The sequence below is a fragment of the Eulemur rufifrons genome, chromosome 9, assembly GCF_041146395.1.
Source record: "Eulemur rufifrons isolate Redbay chromosome 9, OSU_ERuf_1, whole genome shotgun sequence".
In the NCBI taxonomy this organism is placed as follows: domain Eukaryota; kingdom Metazoa; phylum Chordata; class Mammalia; order Primates; family Lemuridae; genus Eulemur; species Eulemur rufifrons.
The window spans coordinates 39940795-39960813 of record NC_090991.1 but is presented as its reverse complement, the minus strand read 5'-3'; the positions used below and the strand labels follow the sequence as shown (position 1 = coordinate 39960813).

At 58.2% G+C, this 20019-nt stretch overlaps 2 protein-coding genes across 11 annotated transcripts; one reads left to right on the top strand and one right to left on the bottom strand.

Annotated features, from left to right (window-relative positions):
• The first annotated feature begins 3805 nt into the window (after window positions 1-3805).
• On the top strand, window positions 3806-9310 carry SLC25A39 (solute carrier family 25 member 39). Of its 7 annotated transcripts, none has more exons than XM_069481511.1 (12): window positions 3806-4249; window positions 5668-5782; window positions 5887-5946; window positions 6070-6114; window positions 6352-6485; window positions 6834-6901; window positions 7031-7155; window positions 7323-7496; window positions 8133-8242; window positions 8481-8562; window positions 8647-8727; window positions 8811-9310. In XM_069481511.1, exons 2-12 carry the CDS (start codon window positions 5683-5685, stop codon window positions 8924-8926), a joined length of 1095 nt encoding a protein of 364 aa, XP_069337612.1. In that variant the 5' UTR covers window positions 3806-4249; window positions 5668-5682; the 3' UTR covers window positions 8927-9310. The 7 variants fall into 7 exon arrangements, with proteins under 7 accessions (XP_069337612.1, XP_069337615.1, XP_069337613.1 ...); XM_069481514.1 differs by lacking the exon at window positions 3806-4249 and adding an exon at window positions 4679-4800 and having other exon boundaries at window positions 5668-5767; window positions 6376-6485; XM_069481512.1 differs by lacking the exon at window positions 3806-4249 and adding an exon at window positions 4679-4800 and having other exon boundaries at window positions 5668-5767.
• A 769-nt stretch (window positions 9311-10079) lies between these two features.
• On the bottom strand, window positions 10080-19776 carry RUNDC3A (RUN domain containing 3A). 4 transcript variants are annotated; one of them, XM_069481505.1, is made up of 11 exons: window positions 19440-19776; window positions 15662-15777; window positions 15144-15292; window positions 14892-14977; window positions 13524-13613; window positions 13331-13411; window positions 13038-13203; window positions 12787-12944; window positions 11904-12041; window positions 11689-11795; window positions 10080-10665 (listed from the first exon to the last, which is right to left on the bottom strand). In XM_069481505.1, exons 1-11 carry the CDS (start codon window positions 19544-19546, stop codon window positions 10523-10525), a joined length of 1341 nt encoding a protein of 446 aa, XP_069337606.1. In that variant the 5' UTR covers window positions 19547-19776; the 3' UTR covers window positions 10080-10522. The 4 variants fall into 4 exon arrangements, with proteins under 4 accessions (XP_069337606.1, XP_069337607.1, XP_069337608.1 ...); XM_069481506.1 differs by having other exon boundaries at window positions 10110-10665; window positions 15144-15277; window positions 19440-19546; XM_069481507.1 differs by lacking the exon at window positions 10080-10665 and adding an exon at window positions 10907-11276.
• Between the last annotated feature and the right edge of the window lie 243 nt (window positions 19777-20019).

The window sequence follows — 20019 nt, the reverse complement described above, 5'->3', positions numbered from 1 at the left end:
AAACTGTCCTCCCCAAGCAGCTCAGAGAGGTCAAGTCAGAGTCTCTGCAGGTGTGCAGAGAAGACCAAAGAGGAGACAGCTGCAAAGAGGGCCCAGGGGAGGAAGAAACTGCCCACCCGGGATCCCTTTCCCAGTCACCAACCACCTTCCCAACCTCAGCAGCCCCGGGAAGGAGTTGGGCCAGGAGCTTATAGATGGATAAACTAAGGCCCAGAAAGGAGACCAGGTGAGTTAGCAGGGAAACCTGGACTCCAGTGTATTCCAGGGGACTCTAATTCAATCTAGGATAATCGCTGGCATATTTGATCCCAGTGTTTTTAAAAAGTAGGTCCTGGCCAGGTGTGGTGGCTCACGCCTAGCACCTTGGGAGGCCAAGATGGGAGGATGGCCAGAGGCCAGGAGTTCGAGACCAGCCCGGACAATGTAGGAGACCTGTCTCTACAAAATAAATAAATCAATAAAATTAAAAGTAAGTCCTGCTAGTGCTTGTTGAGATTTATGTTGTGCCAGGTTCTCGTTTAATCTTTAAGTTCTTCTTTAATCTTTAACACAACCCTCTGAGGTAGGTACAATTACCATTCCTCTTTTACAATGAAAGAACTAAGATTCAGGGAAGTTAAGCAACCTTTCTGAGGTCACACGGCTGGGCTGAATCCAGGTCTGACCCAGAGCCTGTGTTCGTCAATTTAAGTTACCGGGACATCCCAGGGTCTCACCTGCGTGCCTCCCTCCGCCCCAGCCTGCTCCACCCTCCCTTGGCCCCGCCATGAGTGCATCTCTGTTGATGTTCCCTGAGCCCCGGGCTCCCCTATTTCTAGTCTGGCCCCGGCACTCTCCATCACGTGACCCTGTTGTTTTTGCCCTTACAGGTGCCCTGGCTGCCTGCCATTGTCTTATTTATTTATTTATTTATTTTTTTTTTTTGAGACAGAGTCTCACTCTGTTGCCCAGGCTAGAGTGAGTGCCGTGGCGTCAGCCTAGCTCACAGCAACCTCAAACTCCACTCCTGAGCTCAAGCGATCCTCCTGTCTCAGCCTCCCGAGTAGCTGGGACTACAGGCATGCACGACCATGCCCGGCTAATTTTTTCTATATATATTTTTAGCTGTCCATATAATTTCTTTCTATTTTTAGTAGAGATGGGGTCTCGCTCTTGCTCAGGCTGGTCTTGAACTCCTGAGCTCAAACGATCCGCCCACCTCGGCCTCCCAGAGTGCTAGGATTACAGGCGTGAGCCACCGCGCCTGTCTACGGCCATACCACCCTGAACGCGCCCGATCTCGTCTGTCTTATTTATTTACTCAGTTTTTTTGTGTCTCCTGCACTAGAAAGTGTGAGCAGGGACCTTACATGGCCTATTCCCTGCTGTATCCCGGTGCCTACAACGGCGTTTGGCTCACAACAGACACTCAAAAATTTAAAAGAAAAAGAAAGAAAGAAAGAAAGAAAGAGAAATACCCAATAACACAAAAAAAGAAACAGAGAGACACATATGGACCTGGCCTTTGGTGTGTGCCCAAATAAGACAAATGCTCCTCCTTTGGCACACTGGCCTGGTGGCCAGCTTACTCCAGACAGCCTGGGTCACACTGAGTAGCCGGAACTGCAGCCCCTGGCAGGCAATGCCAACACAGGGCACTGGGTCGTGCTCGGTGAGCTCATGGGGTCCTCTGCTTTTGGTAATACTTGCTTTCCAGCTGTCTTTTAAGATTCCGAAATGATATTCATAGATAATACAATTTTCCTACACACAACATTTTTAGAAACCCACAGAAAGGTCAAGCTGTAATATAGAGGAAAAATAAAAGATAATAAAATTATGTATCTCTGCATGTAGAAGATCAGGCTTACACATGAGAATGACTACACACACGATCTCTGCTGCTGGGGTGTTGTGTCAGTGACTCAGTGCACACAGGCCAGGTGGTCACCAGGACAAGATTTCTTGAAATGGTAAATGATCCTCGGTAAAGTTCTTTGGTTTTTTTGTTGAAACAGAGTCTCACTCTGTTGCCCGGGCTAGAGTGCAGTGGCATCATCATAGCTCATTTCAACCTCAAAAAACTCTTGGGCTCAAGCGATCCTCTTGCCTCAGCCTCCCGAGTAGCTGGGACTATAGGCATAAGCCACCATGCCTGGCTAATTTTTTCTATTTTTGGTAAAGATGGGGTCTTCCTCTTGCTCAGGCTGGTCTCCAACTCCTGACCTCCAGCGATCCTCCTCCCTCGGCCTCCCTAGAGTGCTAGGATTACAGGCGTGAGCTACTGTGTCCAGCCCTTGGTAAAGTTCTCATGAAGACCAAGCCTAAACTTCCTGAGGATTTCACGGTGGTTTTATTTCTGGAAAATTCAATGTACACCATATTAAAGCTGTTCAAAAAAGATGTGAGTAAAATAGATCTAGCTTCCAGGTCTCATAATTATGAACGAGTTTCTCATGTATGTGATCATCCAGAAAGAGAACTGAGACGTATTCTTGTTGTGGAAAGTCCTTATTGGACATTTAGCATCCCTGACCTGTCGTCTATCAGATGCCAGAAGCAGGAACGGCAATGGCCTCAAAAATTTCAAAAATGTCCCCTAGAGGGTGTAATGCTGCTGTTCAGAGCAACTGCGGGGCTCCCTCTCAGGGCCTGCTGTTTAATTTAACTGTCTTTGAGATTGTTTTACATCATGATGTAGAGATCTGCAGCCCTTACTAGCCCGTGTGGTATTTGTCACGAGGAGATATTGTCTTACACTTAACAGTTCCCTTTTGAGGGACGTTCTGCTGTTACAAACAAGGCTGCAATGATGAAGGCCAAGTTCATGTATCATTTTGCACTTGTATGAGCAGGTGACTAGAGAAATTTGTAGAAGTGGTCTGGCTGGGTCAAGGGTCTGGGCATTTAGAATTTTGATAGTTATGGCACAAAGGTGCCTTCCACGAAGGGACATTAATCCACATTCTCCCAGCAAAGCAGAGCTCTGTAGCCAGGTTGGCTCATTTTATAAATGTCGAAACCAAGGCTTGGAGTCCTTAAGATACCTGTTAGCAGGTGGCAGCTAAGGTGGGAAGCCAGGTCCCTGCCTCCCATGTGCCCTGATCTTGTGGCACGCAAGTGGTGCTGCTGGAGCACAGTGTTCGTTGACAAGGTGACAGGATGGGAACCTGTCTGGGTCAGGCAAGTAAGGGTTCGAATTCTGGCTCTTTCATCTGGGTGATGTTGGTGCAATTGACCTCTGAGGCCTCCCTTTTCTCATCTGTGAAATGGGAGATTGTTGTGGGACAAACTGGGTTTTACTCCACACTAGGAAAGTCATGATACACAAGGACCTCAGTTTCCTCCTCTTTAAAATGGGGAGAATAATCTCTTGGCTGTTGGCTGTGAAAGTGCTAGGTAAATGAAAACTTTGAAGTGGTAAAGAACGTTAAGGGGCCTGGGTTCTTTCCTTAAAAATTATTTTGTGTCATTGCTGAACTCAGCTTGAGGATGGAAAGCAATGGAAAGCGCCCTTTAGACCAGCACCACTTCACAGGCCACAGATCGCTCTCTCCCGGTCCCCAGAGCTGGGGTTTCCGAGCCGTGGGGCGCTCTACGGCCTTTTCCCAGGGAAAGCTGATAGTTGGCCTGTCGGCATCCACGTGCTAACCCGGCAAGCGCCGGCAGCCCGGGCGACTCCGGAGCCGGACACAACCAGTTGGGGCCTGAGAGGCGGGGAAGGCAATGACGTCAAAGCCACAGCCTACCATTCTTAAAGGCGCAGGCCAGCACCCCGTGTTCGTTTTTTTGTGTTGGGACAAATACTCCCGACGGCGCGAAAGTTTTAAAGGCGAGGTGGGCGGTGGGGTCACCGGGCGAGGCTGACCCCGGAGAGAAACGCGCCCCCCGAGGAGCGGAGTCGGAGACGCCGCCCGGGGAGGCAGTCTTCGGGGGTCAATGCAGCGGCCGGTCCGAATCCCGGGCTCTTCGCTTCAGGCCTGTTTCACCTTCCGCAAGATGGGGCAACACATTTGAATAATCACCTCCTTAAGAAAGTTTTGAAACTTGGAAGAAATGACGTGAGAATGACCCACACGAAACCGTCGATTCCCTGTCTCCCCACGCAGCGCTGGCGCAACGAGCCCGAGGCCGCACGAGGGGCCTCCAGGCCCGCCGCTGCCAACTGGCTTTGAGCTACGGCTCGTCCCTCGCCTGCAAGCGGGGATGGTGCGAATCTCGCCCGGCTTATCTCCGCGAAGCGGCGACACCTCCGCGGGCAGCCCGGCAGGTAGACGTGCGCCGCGGCTGCCTGATGTTCGCCTTGAAGCCTCGCTGTCGCCGCCGCCACCGCGCAGCGCGCGCTGGGCAGAGAGACACGGTTACCCTCGCTGTCCCGAGCGTTCGCGTGGGCAGTGGGGCTCCGGGGCGGCGCTCGGCCGGGGTGTCGGTGGGGTGGGGCTTCTGAGAATACGCGGCAAGTGCGGCGCCGCTGGCGGGTCATGCGCGACGCGGAGTCCGCGACCTTGCCCTGCAGCTCTCAAGGAACGCCGGGCGGGAGCGCGATCAGCCCGGGCGGCCGCGGCGCAGGGGCGGGAATACCGCGGGTCTGGGCGGAGGACGCGAGTGGGCGGGGCCTGTGGCTCTACGGGCGTGCGGCCGGTCGGCCCTTCAGGGGGCGGGGCTGTGCGGCGGAGTCTGAGGGCGGGGCCTACTCGGCCGCTTTCGGAGTCGGCTTCGGTGCTGGGGGAGCGTGCGCGCGGAACCTGCACCGGCCGCGGAGCGGCTATGGGCCGGTCCGGCCCCCGGTGCCGCGCCGCGCGAGCACCAGCCTAGAGCCAAGTAGGCGAGGCGAGGCCGGGTCTAGGGCTGGCTGGGGGCGGAGGCGGGAGTAGGGTCTCTCGTTGGGTCCCTGGAGCCAGGGCTAGGGGCCTAGAGTCGCAGGCCGTCAGGCCGACGTAGTCTGTCTCACCGGCGGCCCTGCGCGCGGGTCCGGGGCAGGGAGTGTCACCGGGGGTTGAGGAGAGATCCCTTTCACCGTCCCTGCTCCCGGCCTCCCGGCTGAGTCCCGGGCCTGTATTTGTGGAGAGGAGGCAGAAAGACTGTACTTCCCAGCCAGGCCCGGGCCTGACCGTGCGGCCTCGCGAGGTTGGGTGCGGGGGAGCGCCGGGCACCCCAGCCTGCAGGCCCGAGGCGGGTGACGGCCCCTTCATCAGATTCATTTACCCGTTTCCCTTGAGGCCCGGTCCCACCTCTCCACGCCCGCCCTCGGGGCTCCACGTGCCCGCCCCGGGGCATGGTGCTGGAGTGGAGGGCGCTGTGGCTCAGGTGTTTTGATATTTGGGCCGGAGGGCCGAAGCCCGCATCTGCGCTTAGGCGGTGCAGAGTAAGCGCACGTGATGTGCCTGAGGGAACGGCCTTGGGCTATTATTGCCACTAACCAAAGGATGGCTGTGCTAACTTCCTTCCAAACTGCTCCCGGGGTAACCTTGGGCAGGTCACCTGCTCTCTCTGAGCCTTAGTTTCCCCCTTGGCAAAGTGGGGCTGACGATAATTTTAAAAGGTCCTCGTCAGGGTATTGTAATTTCATGCTTGGTGAGTGATGCCGGGCAGGGGGTTAAAGTCCCGCACCTGTGCCTCCTTTCTGGCCCTCCTGCTGAGTTCTGTTTTGTGAGCTGGTGCTCCATGTGACTCAGGTTTGGTTTTCAGGATTGAAGCTACAAGATGGCTGACCAGGACCCTGGGGGCATCAGCCCCCTGCAACATATGGTGGCCTCAGGCGCTGGGGCTGTGGTCACCTCCCTTTTCAGTAAGACCTGCGAAGGTGGGATGCGGGCAGCTGGGGATTGGGCAGACCAGACATTGGAGGCAGCTTGGTCCTGGGGGAGGGGTCACAGGTGGGGTCCTGAGACCTGCCTCCTCTCCCAGTGACGCCCCTGGATGTGGTGAAGGTCCGCTTGCAGTCTCAGCGTCCTTCAGTGGCCAGTGGTGAGTACCTGACCCTGGAGCCGATGGGGGGTGGTGCCGGGGCAAAAGAAGGCTCTCCCAGAGATGGGGTCCCTGGGGTGGGTGGGGGACTCTCCTAACTTGAGGGGTTGCCTTATATTTTAGAGCTGGTGTCTTCCTCTAGACTCTGGAGCCTCTCCTATGCCAAATGTGAGTGCCCCAAGCTATAGGAAGCCTGGGAGGGTGCAGGGGAGGGACAGTCCCAGTGTCCCCAGGGCACCCGTGGGTCCCGCAGCCATGGACCAGCACGCACTTCCAGGTCACCTCAGCCAGCAGAGTGTTCACACAGGGATCTCAGCTTCTGCTGGCCTTCCAGGGGCAGGGACTCCCCACCTCCCTGCAAGGTTCCAGGGCCCTGTCATCCTAATACCCCCTGCCTTTCCCCAGTGCCCTCCTCTCTTCGATCCACAGGGAAGTGTCTCCTGTACTGCAATGGTGTCCTGGAGCCCCTGTACCTGTGCCCAAATGGTTCCCGCTGTGCCACCTGGTTTCAGGACCCTACCCGCTTCACTGGCACCATGGTGAGGAGCAGCTGTGGGACCATGGACATTCCCCAGGAGTTCAGTCTGGCCAGGCAGCAAACCCAGGAAAGAATGGGTAGTGTGAGGCATGTGGAGGTAGCCCATTCAGTTTGGTAAGGGCTTCCCAGAGAAGGTAGTGCCTCTAAGAGGTTTTGAAGGGTGAATAGGAGTTCACCAGACTGGGGAACTGCATATGTGGAGGCCTGAGGGGCTGACTGCCTCTCAGCAGGACCCAGGGCTGTGGGCAGAGGCTGAGGGTATCAGGCAAAGGCCCAGCTTGGGCCAGCCCCATCACAGGCTTCCTTCATGTCCATCTTCTTCCCCCTGGACTGGCGCCCGCTTGGCCAGGATGCTTTCGTGAAGATTGTGAGGCATGAGGGCACCAGGACCCTGTGGAGCGGCCTCCCAGCCACCCTGTGAGTAGCCTAGTCCTGTGCGTTGTCCTCCCCTGGTACCCGCTGATCCCTTGCTTCCCATTGGCTGGCTGGGCAGGAATGCATAAGACTCCCTTAGGGGTCCTAGCTAACCTCTGTCCACACCTCCAGGGTGATGACTGTGCCAGCTACCGCCATCTACTTCACTGCCTACGACCAACTCAAGGCTTTCCTGTGTGGTCGAGCCCTGATCTCTGACCTCTACGCACCCATGGTGGCTGGTGCACTTGCCCGCTGTGAGCACAGCCCTGGGCCCTCGATCTCCTCTGTCCCCAGCTGTGCCCCAGCCTCTGCCAGACTGTTGGGGTGGGGGGGGGTTCCAGGCCCCCAGATCCTGGGGCAGCAGCTGGGCAATGCTACATAGGGCCTGTGACCTGACCCCTCCCCGTTATTCCCCCCGCAGTGGGCACCGTGACTGTGATCAGTCCCCTGGAGCTTATGCGCACGAAGCTGCAGGCACAGCATGTGTCCTACCGCGAGCTGGGTGCCTGCGTTCGAGCTGCAGTGGCTCAGGGTGGCTGGCGCTCGCTGTGGCTGGGCTGGGGCCCCACTGCCCTTCGAGATGTGCCCTTCTCAGGTAGGCACCCAGGGGCGCAGGGAATGGGGTAAGGGTGATGCTGCACAGGGTGTACTGCCAGGTCCCTGCTTTGTTACTGCTGATCGTGACGTCACTTTTATTTTTTTTTTTCTTGAGACAGAGTCTCTGTTGTCAGGCTAGAGTGCTGTGGCGTCAGCCTAGCTCACAGCAACCTCAAACTCCTGGGCTCAAGCGATTTTACTGCCTCAGCCTCTAGAGTAGCTGGGACTACAGGCATGCGCCACCATGCCTGGCTAATTTTTTCTATATGTATTTTTAGTTGTCCATATGATTTCTTTCTATTTTAGTAGATACACGGTCTCGCTCTTGCTCAGGCTGGTCTCGAACTCCTGAGCTCAAGGGATCCTCCCGCCTGGGCCTCCCAGAGTGCTAGGATTACAGGCGTGAGCCACTGCGCCCTGCTGAAAATCACTTTTCTGAGCCTTAGTTTTCTCGTCTGTGAAACAGGATAGTATCTGCTCAGGTTTTCTGTGGGCTAACTCTTCAAGAACCTGTTATAGGGCCTGGCATGCAGTAGACAGCCTCGCGACTGGGAGGGAGTGGTCGTCAGTGGAAGATGGGGGCTCTGAGGCCCGCCTTACTGCCCCCCATCTCTAATGAGCATATGTCCCCCAGCCCTGTACTGGTTCAACTATGAGCTGGTGAAGAGCTGGCTGAGTGGGCTCAGGCCGAAGGACCAGACATCCGTGGGCATCAGCTTTGTGGCTGGCGGCATTTCAGGGACGGTGAGTGACTGGGCTGGAGGTGAGGCTATTGGAGGTGTCCTTGGGGGCCCCGAGGGTTGTTGGAGATGCCGGGAGGAGAGTCTCTACATAGTGGCGCATCAGCTGTGTGTCAGGGAGCACGCTCGCTCTACTTGCCAGACTCTGCGAGGCCTTTGTCCCTCCCAGCCCCAGGAGCCCCCTGGGATACAGGGGCCAGGGGTCCTGGGAATGGAGCCGAGCCCTCTCCCCACCCCACCAGGTAGCTGCGGTGCTGACTTTACCCTTTGACGTGGTGAAGACCCAACGCCAGGTCGCACTGGGAGCAATGGAGGCTGTGAGAGGTGAGGGCTGGCCTGGCAGGGGTGGGGCAGGCAGGGTGTAAGCGGGGTGAAGTGGGGTCTGCTGAGCCAGCCTGGCGTTTGCAGTGACGCCCCTGCACGTGGACTCTACCTGGCTGCTGCTGCGAAGGATCCGGGCTGAGTCAGGCACCAGGGGACTCTTTGCAGGTGAGTGGTGTGTGAGCGCACACGCGTGTGTCCTGTCCTGCCCTGGGGGTGGGTGGACGTTGACCTGGCCCATCCTGCCGCAGGCTTCCTCCCCAGGATCATCAAGGCTGCCCCCTCCTGCGCCATCATGATCAGCACTTATGAGTTTGGCAAAAGCTTCTTCCAGAGGCTCAACCAGGAACGGCCCCTGGGCCGTTGAAGAGGCGTGGAAACGAGGACTCCATCTTTCCACGGATGGGGCGAGCAGGAGGAGGAGACTGAGCCAAGTGCCTTTTCCTCAGCACGGAGGGGAGGGACTGTTTCCCTTCCCTACCGGCGACAAGCCCCGGGGGTAGGGCTGCCCTGGTGGCCGCCCAAGCCATCCTCAGACACAGCTTTCTTCCCACTCCTGAGGATCACCACTTTCCCACTCTCCAACTTCAAGACCAAATCTGCTCTCTGTCCCCCACCCCCCTGCTTTGTGTTTCCCTTTGTGTTTGCTGTAGCTGAGCCTGTCCCTGGGAGCCCAGAAACCCTGGGCCTGGCTTAGTCTCTCCCACCCCTGTTAATTCCTTAAGTCTAAAGATTATGAACTTCTGCCTGATACCTGTGACTGTGGAGGCCTCGGGGTGGCTGGGGAAAGTGGGGCTTGGGGGGGCTCGGGAAAGTTGGCCCTGAGTTGCAAGAGGGGGCTTGGGAGGGGCCCTGGTCTGGCGGTGGCTGCTGGGGTGACACCCACAAAGAGGACCTCTCCAACTTAGCAAGGCCCCCTCTGTTGGGTTAGGTGGAGGACACGCTTCAGTGACAGCAGAGGAGGAAGGGTAGCTTACCTGCCAGGCTCTGGCCTGACAGTTGGCTTTATGGCTGGTGGCATCTCAGGGATGGTGAGTGACTGGGCTGGAGGTGAAGCTGGCAGAGGCACCCTTGGGGGGGCGGCGCCAAGGGTTATTGATGGTGGGGAGGAGAGTCCCAGCATCTCATCAGCCGTGTGTCGGGGAGCACGTGGGCGGGGGTCGAGTGGGGTCTGCAAGTTTGGGCCAAAGCTGAATTGCTCAGGCCAATGTCAAGGACATGGCCCCGCCAGGGCACATCTCCATCCTGCCCCTGGAGTGCTCGGCCTCCTCTCAGCCTGGGCTCGAGTTATTAAAGGATGTCAGGTTGAAGGGGTGCTTATGTGTCTTGGTCCTGCCCTGAGCAGACCTAATACTTGGGACGCTTTGTACAAAAGCCACCGCTCCTTTCGTTGTGGCCCTCCTGCTCCCACAGGGCCCGAGCTAGTCCTGTCCGACCTTGGTTATGGGCCAGGCACTGGCTCCACCACCTGCTGACCCCGGGACAGAGCCCCATCCAGCTGCCCACAGACGAGGCTGCCCTCAGTCCTCTGGTTTTTATTTGCCTGATCCCCTCAGACTCCCTGCCTCAGGGCTGACTCCAGGGGACACATGGAACAGGAGAGGCATGGGCTGGGGGTGCAGAGGAGGCTGGGCCACCAGCTCCTGAGGAGAGTCAGGGAGATGAGCAAGGGGAGTCCAGAAGGGAGCTGGCCAGGCATAGGGAAGAATGAAACAGGCTTCCCCAGGGGACTCCTGTGACCTTGGTACCCCTGCCTCCTGGCCCAGCCAGCTTCCTGTTGCAGCTGCAGCCCCTACCTCCTCGGCAGAAAGCTAAGACAGGCAAGAGGATGGGGTTGTCTTCCCCGAAAGATCCCTGGCTGGGTGGGCAGCGTTCTCTGGAAGGATGGCCTGGATTGGGGGACTCAAGGTGGCAGGTGTCCATGGCCCCTGGCAGGTGGGGCTGGCACTGCCCACGCCGTTCCTCAGCTGGGGCTCAGTGCTGGGCTGCCCTCGGGACTGTCGCTCACCAGGCACTCGTTGGATTTGAAGCTCGCCAGGGACTTGCAGCTGGGGATGGAGGCCAGGGAGCCGCAGAGGCCCAGCATGGAGGGCGTGGGGTCCTTCCCTGGGGAGAGAGGGTGGGTGAGGCCGGGCCAACGGGTCTGCATGTGTGTGAGTTGGGAAGGGGGTGGACAGAGGAGGGGCAGCCCTCAAGTCCCGCCCCTCCCAGACTTTCTTGATATTTTCTGGATCATTTGCCATGTTCAATTAAACCTTGATTAAGCACCTGCCCATGCCATGCACAGAGCTGGGGACACTGTATTGTAATCGTCAGTTTATGTCTCTGTCTCCCCCTGAGGTTCATCCTCTCTTTGTCCATTTATTAAACACGCAGTGAGCACTTGCTCTGTTCCAAGTACTGGGGATACAGAGAACGGACGAGACACGGTCCCTGCCCTCATGGAGCTCACAGTCTGGTGGGGAGACAGACACACAGACAATCACAAACACAGTGTGACAGGGTTACATGTCCACAGCCTGCCTTGTCTTAGAGAAGATCTAGTGTCATCCGATACAGTGTGGTTGGTTATAAAAAAGAAGACAGGAAATCCAGGCACAGGGAAAACTAGGATGGGTAAAACCAAGATGAAGCCAGGGGTGAGGTCAACACAAAATGCATGCGTTGAAGTCCTGGGCATTCACTCGAAGGGAGCCACTAATTTGGCTCTGAGCTTCCTGGCAGCCAAAGAAAAGGGGGAAACAATGGTCAGGCAAGTAGTTCACAGTGTGCATGAGACAAGAGCGAGTCAGTTTGGCTGAGGAATCCCACGGAGTTTATGAGCCCCTTGAGGGTGTCACAACACCAAAAAGCATCACACCCTCACCACATGCCGACACTGGTGATTATTTTGGTCGACACCCCTGTTTTACAGATGCGAATGGGCTCAGCAAGGTTAAGTGACTGGCCAGGCTCACACAGCCAGGATTTGCACTGGGTTCTGCCTGACACCCCAAACCAAGCTCTTAATTGCCGTCCTAAGCTCTCAGAAAGGGCTGAGTGAAGGAGAGAACTGGTCAGAGCCTGACTCGAAGGCTTTGCCTCAGCCCTTCCTGGACGGGTGCTGGATGAGGGGTTGGGGGCGCTCACCGATGGGGCCCCAGGGCTCCTCGTCCCGCTTGCTCTCTCCCAGGCGCTGGGAATCCGAGCTCAGACTAGCTTCAGCTGACAGCGGGTCCGAGCTCATGAAGCTATGTCTGCAGCAGAGCAGAGAGCTGGCGTTCGGCAGAGGCCTGCCGCCGCGTCACCCCTCTTTCCCGGGGACACCCACACTCAGGCCCGAGCCAGGCCTGGCTGTGACTTACCTCCGGTAGAGCTTGGAGTTGCTGGCACCCTCTGCCCCACTGAGCGTTCCCAGCGAAGGCCATTGGTTGACCAGGGGCGTGGTTAGCTCCTTGGAACCCTGGGCCAGGGGGGCGTGGTCACCGGGGATCAGACCTGTCCTGGGAGGGGGAGGAGGAGTCAGGCCTGGCTGGGAATGGGCGACACGTGGGGAAAGGAGGTTCAACAAGGGGTGGAGGAGGGCCTGGGAAAGAAACCTGAATAGCAAAAGTGGGGATACAATGTTGGGATCCATGGGGCAGGTCCTGGAAGGCAATGGACGTGACCCTGGCGGGGAGGGGTGACGGGGTTGGTGCGCTAATACTGGCAATGGGCGTAATGGAGTGTTGTAGGAGTCAGTTGGGGTGAGGGGGGCGTCAGTGGAGAAAAGTGTGGGAATCCCTGGAGTCTTGAGGAGTCATTATGGAAAGTCAGAGTGACCAAAAGATGTAGGGAAGAAATGTTACAGGGATCAGTAGGGTTGGGGTCTGGGGTCGGGGGACACGGCGGGTGATGACAGGGGCCTGTGATGCAGGTCAGAGGGGTGCTGAGCAGTGGGAAGGGCGCAATCACGCTGAAGGTCACTGAGGAACAGCAGAGGTCCTTGTGAGTAATGCTGGGTCCCTGCAGTAATGTTGGATGGCCACTCTGGCCGGTGCCGGGAAATTGAGGGTGAAGGTGGCGCTGTTGGAAGTCACTGGATCTTATGTTAAGGACAATGTTAGAAGGTCATTGCAGGGATCTTGGGGTGGAGCTGGCCAGATCAGAGGAAAGGCGATCCAAGAGTCGATGGGGACGATGAAGGGGTGCAGCGGGGTGACGTGGTCGGGGTGGCGGGGCAGGGGCAGGGCAGGCGGCGGCGCTCACAGCTGCTCCTGCAGCTCCAGGATCACGCCTTCCAGCTCCCGCTTCTCGCGCTGGTTCTGCGCTGCCGCTTCTTCCAGCTGCAGCTGCAGCCGCCGGTTCTCCGCCTCCAGGTCCTTCAGCTGCGACTCGCGCAGACGCACCAGCTCCTCCAGGTAGCCCTGCGGGGCGCCGGCTCGGCCCGGGCGACAGAGTCAGTCCCAGCTGCGGCCTGCGGGGCCCCGTTCCCCGCCCCGCCCGCCCCCGCCGCGCACCTTCTGCGCATAGACGATGCGGAACTTCTGCTCCATCTTGTGCCACTTGCTGTACCAGCTGTCCTCGTCAGTGACGAGCGGCAGATACGGGTGCTCGGGCGAGTTGTCCTCGCTCGTGCTACTCTCGGCGCTGTGCCGCTCCTCCTCGTCCGTCAGGTAGTCGTAGCTGGGGAAGGGAGCAGTGGGCACGGCCAGCCCCCGCCCACCGCGCGCCGCGCCAGCCGCCTCGGCAGTGGAACCAGGATGTCCGCCTGCCCCCTCTCAGCACCCACCCCAATAATCGGGCTGCTCACCTCTGGGTGAACTTTAGATAGGGCGTGTAATCGATGACCACGGGGGTCTTCCCGTCCAGGACTTCCCCCTTCAGACAGAAGCTGGGGCAGAGGAGCCACAGGGTTGGGGGCGGGTATGAGGGGACGGGGATGTAGACATTTGTGGGGGAAGCAGCCCCCTCCACCACCACCACCACCACAAGGCAGACCCCACCTGAAGTCGATGGCGCTCAGTCCGATCAACATCCCAGTGAGGACAGTGGCTTCTTCCCGCAGCATGATGGCTCCAGAGTCATAGAACCGTCTGTGGGGAGAGGGGAAGGGGATGGTGCAGCACCCCCAGGGAGCCCCCACCCTCGGGACGTGTCTTGTGCTCTTACTGCAAACCTTTCCTGCAGGAAGGAGGTGTCTCCTTCCCCACCCCACTCAGGTGTAGATCTTGTCTCACCCTCTCAGGCTGGGGCTCACTGGGGCTGGAGCCTACACCAGCATGGGTGTTCCCTGAGAAGAGACTCCCCCAATCCTCTGAGCTACCCCCTCTCCACCAAGTACTGGGTCACCCAGATCCTTCAAATCAGGAAACTTGAGTCTTTTTTTTTTTTTGAGACAGAGTCTTGCTCTGTTGCCTGGGCTAGAGTGCCATGGTGTCAAGTTCACAGCAACCTCAAACTCTGAGGCTTAAGCAATCCTTCTGCCTCAGCCTCCCGAGTAGCTGGGACTACAGGCATGTGCCACCAGGCTAATTTTTTTCTATATATATTTTTAGCTGTCCAGATCATTTCTTTCTATTTTTAGTAGAAACGGGGTCTTGCTCTTGCTCAGGCTGGTCTCGAACTCCTGACCTCGAGCAATCCTCCCGCCTCGGCCTCCCAGAGTGCTAGGATTACAGGCGTGAGCCACCGCACCTGGCCGGAAACTGAGTCTTAATCATTAGTGCTTGGCATACAATAGATGCTTCAAAACTATGTCGATGTGAACTCTGAAATGCGTAGACCGGGGATAGAATGCAGTAAAAACATCAGGCTGGGTGTGGCCACTTGGGAGTGGGAGGTACTGCCCCCCACTGTGCCCGTACAACTTCAAACACATCTTCCCACACTGGCACATTCTGCCTTGGGACCCCCTTGCCCTAGGGACCCAGCCTCCGTGTGAACCCACAGCCTGGGGACTGAATTCTGCACGCTGGGACTCTGGTCTGTGGGTGGCAAGTATAGACCTGCTGCCATTGTTTGGAGAGCCGGTAAGGCTGCGTGAGTGAGTCACGGAGCAAAGCCCACAAGTGAAAGGGCACATGGTTGAGGCTCCTCCAGAGGTTGTCCAAGGGCAGAGCTGTGTATGACAGGACTGGGGCTGGGCGATGACGGTGGATAATGAGCCATAGAATCTGACTTGGAAGTGATGGTGGTGGTGCTAAAAGTGTATTTCCGGGACTGTAGGCCAGGCTGGAAGAGGGAAACTAGCAGTGTATGCTGGGACTTGTAGTTTAGGTACTGAAGGTTGCCACAGGAACTTAAGGATCAGCTGTTTAGGCAATAAACATGCATACTGGGAGCTCGGGTCTGAGTTGCATGAGAGTTCTGACCTGGTGGTCCGGGTGTCCCGCAGAGCCGTGGTGATGTATTCCGACATGCGCTTCTCCATCAGCGCCACCCGGATCCATGCCCGGCCCTGGAAGGCATGCTTACCTTTACTTGCTGCCCCAGAGGGACCCATGTGTCCAGCATCGGATGTAGCCTCTTGTGGCCCTTCTCCCCAGTGCCATGGGCAGAGGATAAGGACCAAGGAGCAGGCAGGGCCCCTCTCCCCACTTCCCGGCATGCCCAGGGCCCCTCACCTTGGCTCGGGCTGTGCTGATATTCTCCATGTTCTCGATGCTGCTCACGCAGTTGTTGGGCACTTTGCTGCAGGCCAGCCGGATATAGTCCCAGAAGCCCCGCTGCCCGTCTGAGCTGAACCAGCTCACTGGACCTGCTGGGGCACAGGCTGAGCCAGGGCAGGGAGGGGGCTCAGCAAGACCAGGGAGTCTGGAGAGGGCCCATGTCTTGGGGTACTCACATGCGTAAGGATAAGCAGCCACACACACACGCAGTGCCTCCCCCAAACGCATGTGCACATACATGCATGTATGCAAAGGGCCTGCCAGCAGGTGGCTGCAGGCCCATTGATGGGGCTTGTGGGCAGAAGACCTGTCCCCGCTTCCCAGCTCTGTGCATGAGCATCTGCACATGGCCCAGATTGGGGGCCAGGGTCAACAATGGGGTTCAGAAATCCATGGGGTGTATCAGGGGCAGCTGGCAGCTAAAGGCGGGAGATGGGACAGCTAGGCAATGCAGGGTGGGATCCCGGGCCCACCTTTGAAACGGTGGCTGAGGATCTGCTCTAAAATGGCTGCGAAATTAACAAACTCCTCGGATGAGTCATCGATGGGCTCTGCCGTGTACTTCTCCAGCAGTGTTTTCACAGAGAACCTGGGTGGGGCAGGGAGACAGGGCAGTGGGGTGCCAGGTGAGGAGACAGGGTGATGGTGATAGAGGAAGGGTGCCAAGCAGAGAGAGGGACGGATGGGCAGAGAAGTGTCGGGAAGGGTGTAGATGTGGTGGGGAGGCAGAGGGGAGAGAGGAAGAGACAGGTGAAACAACAGTGACCATGGAGGTGCCACATCATGTGGCATGAGAGGGTGGCAGGTGGGGAGGGAGGGTGACAGGTGGGAGACTGATTGACAAAGTGGATGACAGGAGAGGAGGCAGAGAAAGGAAGCTTCGGGAGCAAGGAATGAGGGGGGATGACACGATAGGTAGGAAAATGAGGCTCCAAGAGCCCCTTCCTCCTCGACCACCCTTCGGAGTCGAGTTCGCTGTGTGAGTTGGGAGTCAACTAGGAGTTAGAAGCCAGTTTGTGCTCCTGCCCTGAGCTGTCTTCTGCTATTGCCGGAAAAACCGTCAGTCCATTCTGGGGACGGGGTCACCTGTGCCAGGGCATGTGAGCTGGCACCATGCACATGGAGCGTGGGCACGCGTGGATGGTCAGGTGGGCTCCCAACACACAGATGCCCCCTTCCCCCTTTTCCTTCCCGGCTTGGCTTCCCACACACCAGCTGCCCAGAACAGGCAGTGCAGAGCTGGGTGGGGGGCAGGGGGAGGCATAGGGAGCGGGCATGGATAGCAGATCCCTGGAAGGGGTTTGGGGGCCCAGACACTGGCTTCTCAGGGAGGAAGGGAGCCCAGGCAAGCCAGTGGGGCTGGGGGAATAGAGCCAAGGCACTCCAGTGCCTCTCCCCAGTCCTGTCAAAGCCTCAGGCTTCCTCTGCAGTCTCTCCCCCTGCAATCTCCACCTGCCATCCCTGCAGTGGGGTGGGGCAGCGATGAGGACACAGCCTCTAACATCCCATTATTGTCCTGTTGTGGGTGGCAGAGCAGAGGCAGGGTGTCCAGGGATATGGGAGCTGCTTGGAACTGTCCTTTTTTCCTTCCTGTGTTCATCAAGCCCTGTGATGTGCCAAGCACCATACTTTGCATGTGTCACCTCACCCATCATCACCATAGCCCTGGGAGGTAGGTCCTCTTGTTAGCACCATCATCCCCATTTTACAGATTAAAAAACTGACAGTCCAAGAGGTTAACCAATGTGTTCAGAGTCACACAGCTCATGAGGAATCAAGCAGGTGTGTCTGATTCCAAAGCCCTTGCTCTTTCTGCTACGTCTTGTAGCCTCCTGGTGGCTGTCACTATTACTGAGGCCCTCAGCCCCTGCTTCTCCTCCCTCTGTCCTTCACCCCACAAGGCTCTAGCCCTGGAGCACTGGCCTCTGAAGCCGTCAGGCCAGTGGCACAGTGGCCAGTGGCACAGTGGAGGCTCCCCCCACCCAGAGTTGGTCTGGCCTGAGATCACAGCTAGGTAGTCTCGGAGTTGCACTGGGGGGAGGCAGCCTGCTGGATTCAAATCCTGTTTTCTTGTGACACTCACGTGGCCTTGGTCCCCTCTCCGAGGCCACTCTTCCAAGTGCAAACAGGAACAATAACACCTGCCTCATTAAATTTTGGTTCAGATCCCAGGCAAGGCTGGGAGAAGGTGGGTGTACGTGGGCTAGGGGGCAGGGGTGGTGAGGCGCTGGGCTGTGTGTGGGAAGCTGGCCCTGCTGGGAGGGAGCCTATGTTTGGGGTATTATCTGGGCCTCACTATGTCCCCCCCCACCGACTGGATAGTTGCTCCTGGTCATCTGGGTCAGGTCTCGATGGGGGCCTGGGGTTGGGTTCAGTGTAGCAGCCATCTGGTATCTGTCCTCAGGGTGCTGCAGAGCTGGTCATCACCCCTGGAACCCCATGGTGTGCTCCCTGTTAGGAGGTGCAGTGGCTGCTGCAGGTTACCATGGAGACAGGGAGGCCAGAGCCCAGGGGAGCCCATGGCCTGCTAAAGGGAGCTGTTCTGGGAGCTGTAGGCAAACCACGTGACAGTGATGATGCAGCAGGGGCCTGAGGGGTTTCTGGGCCTCTGTCATGTCCCTGATTCCCCAAAACTCTATCCTTCACCCCCCAGCTCTAACCCCGCTCCAGTCCCCCAGAATCTCTGCTTCTCCAGCCTTGGCTAAGGAGAGTCTCCTCCTTCCCCCACATACTCAGGAGTCTCAGCTACCCTGGCAGGCAAGAGAAAGGACAGGAACCTAGCAAGGGAAGAGAGAAGAGAGGGACAGGAAGAGTGTCAACAGGACAGGGCTGTTTCTATGCGCTGACACTGGGCTGCTCCCGCATAGATTATGCCATCACCATTCTTTGGTATGGCTGCCACATCCAAAATGGGGATGGTGGGGCACCCAAGATCCCGAGTGGATAGGAGACTTCCCCAAGGTTGTGCAGCTTATAACTAATGAAGTAAGAGCTTCAACCTAGGACCATCTGGCTCCAGAGACAGAAATCTTTCTTTTACACCACATCAGCAGGGCTTGGGGGGATGAGAGTAGAAGCAGTGGCCTGCACTTTGGGTTGAGCCATTGCTGCACTCACTCCTTCCATACATTCCAGGCATGTTTAAGGAGGCCTGTGTGCACAGCGCTGTGCTAGGCACTAGGGACATAACGCTGCGAGAAAGATGCAGCATGGTCCTGTGGGTGCCCAGGACCCCCAGAAGGAGGGATGGGATCCAAGAGCCAGGGCATCAGGTGGGCACTGATTCCTGGAGGAGGAGCAGAGCTGAGGCCTGTGTGCAGGCAGGTGGGGCTGGCAAGGGAAGACAACTGAGCACCTGTCCTGAGAGGGAAACACCCTGGGGGCATGAGGAGGGGGGGCTGCAGGTGGAGAAGGCGACTGGCTTGGGGATCACAGTGGGAGAGAGGTGAGTGCGGGGTGGGGGGGGAGGGGCTGCAGAAACAGTGGCTGAGCACCTGGCCATTTCCTAGGCAGGGCAGGGCAGGGCAGGGAGGAGGGTGAGTCACTGCAGGGTTGAAGCGGGAAGGATCAATTCCTGGGCCCTAAGAAAGCGGGAGAATCTTCCCAATCCTGCAACAGTTCCATCCTCAAGGACCAATGGCCCTGCCCTCCCAGTCTCCTCACCTTGAACCCAGGAGATCCAAGCCCTCAGTCCTTCCCACAGCACAGGCAGTGCCCCTCTCCCTTCATGGGATGGACTCAGGGCCTTTGCCCACATGCCCAGTTGACCCTGCCCATCCCTGCTTCAGGATTCGAGCATTGCAAAGTTCCAGGAAAGCCCATCCCGGAGAGGCCAGGCTGACGGGCTGGCAATGAGGGTACTCTTGGAGGGCATTCAGTCCCCCTCATGGGTTCCCTGCTGCCCACCCTGCCACTGGCTCCCAGCAAGGGAGCCAACCATCCCCACCCCTCCCCCTCACACAATGTCACTTCCTGGTTCTCACAGGAAGCTGCAGTGCCAATTAAACAGCCCTCACCCCCAGGCCCCAGGCCCGGCATAGGCATAGGCCGGGCTCGGCCTAGAAGCGTAGCGACCAGACTTCCAAACCCCCTCCGGGTTCCGGGCCTGGGAGGGACAGTGGACGCACCCCTCTTAACCCTTTGCTCTGCGGCTGCTCTGGATCCTCCCAAGGGGACGCTCCGTCCAGGCTTCCGCAGCCCGCCCGAAGCCCTCTCCCGACCACCCATCCCCCGCCCGCCGGCGGCGCCCACCTGCACACGGTGATCAGGTTCCTACGCTCCACGGCCACGTTGCGGGAAGACGCTTTCTTGGAGGACAGCCCCAGAGCCATGGTGGTCTGGACAAAGCTCGCTTCCATCCAGATGTGCGGCCACAACTGCCGCCGCCCGCTGCCCCCCACCCCGCCCGGCGCCCAGGACCCCTCTCCGGATCACGACTGGGCCCTCTGCCCGCCGGGGCCCCTCGGCCCCACCACGGCCATCCCCCTGCCTCTGCTCCTGGTGTCCGGCCCCTCTTTCCCTGCCCCGGAGGCTATTCCGGAGCAAAACAAGGCCGGGAAGGGAGCTCTCCGAGGTGCTGAGCCGGGGCCCGTCACCCCCTCCCCCAGCCGCCCGCCCCCCTCGGCCAGTGACGTCAGGGCCCTCGGGCCCCGCCCCCCAGCAGGCCGGGGACCAATCCGCAGAGGGTGCAGGGTTTGGGGGGAGGGGGACGGGCTGAGGCCCTAGAGAGGGCGGAGGGGGTCCCCCGGGGAGGCAGAGATTGGACGGAGGAAGAGGGGACCTGTGCTCCACCCCCACGCTCAAGGCCGGGACTCCTCGCCTGGCGTCTCTG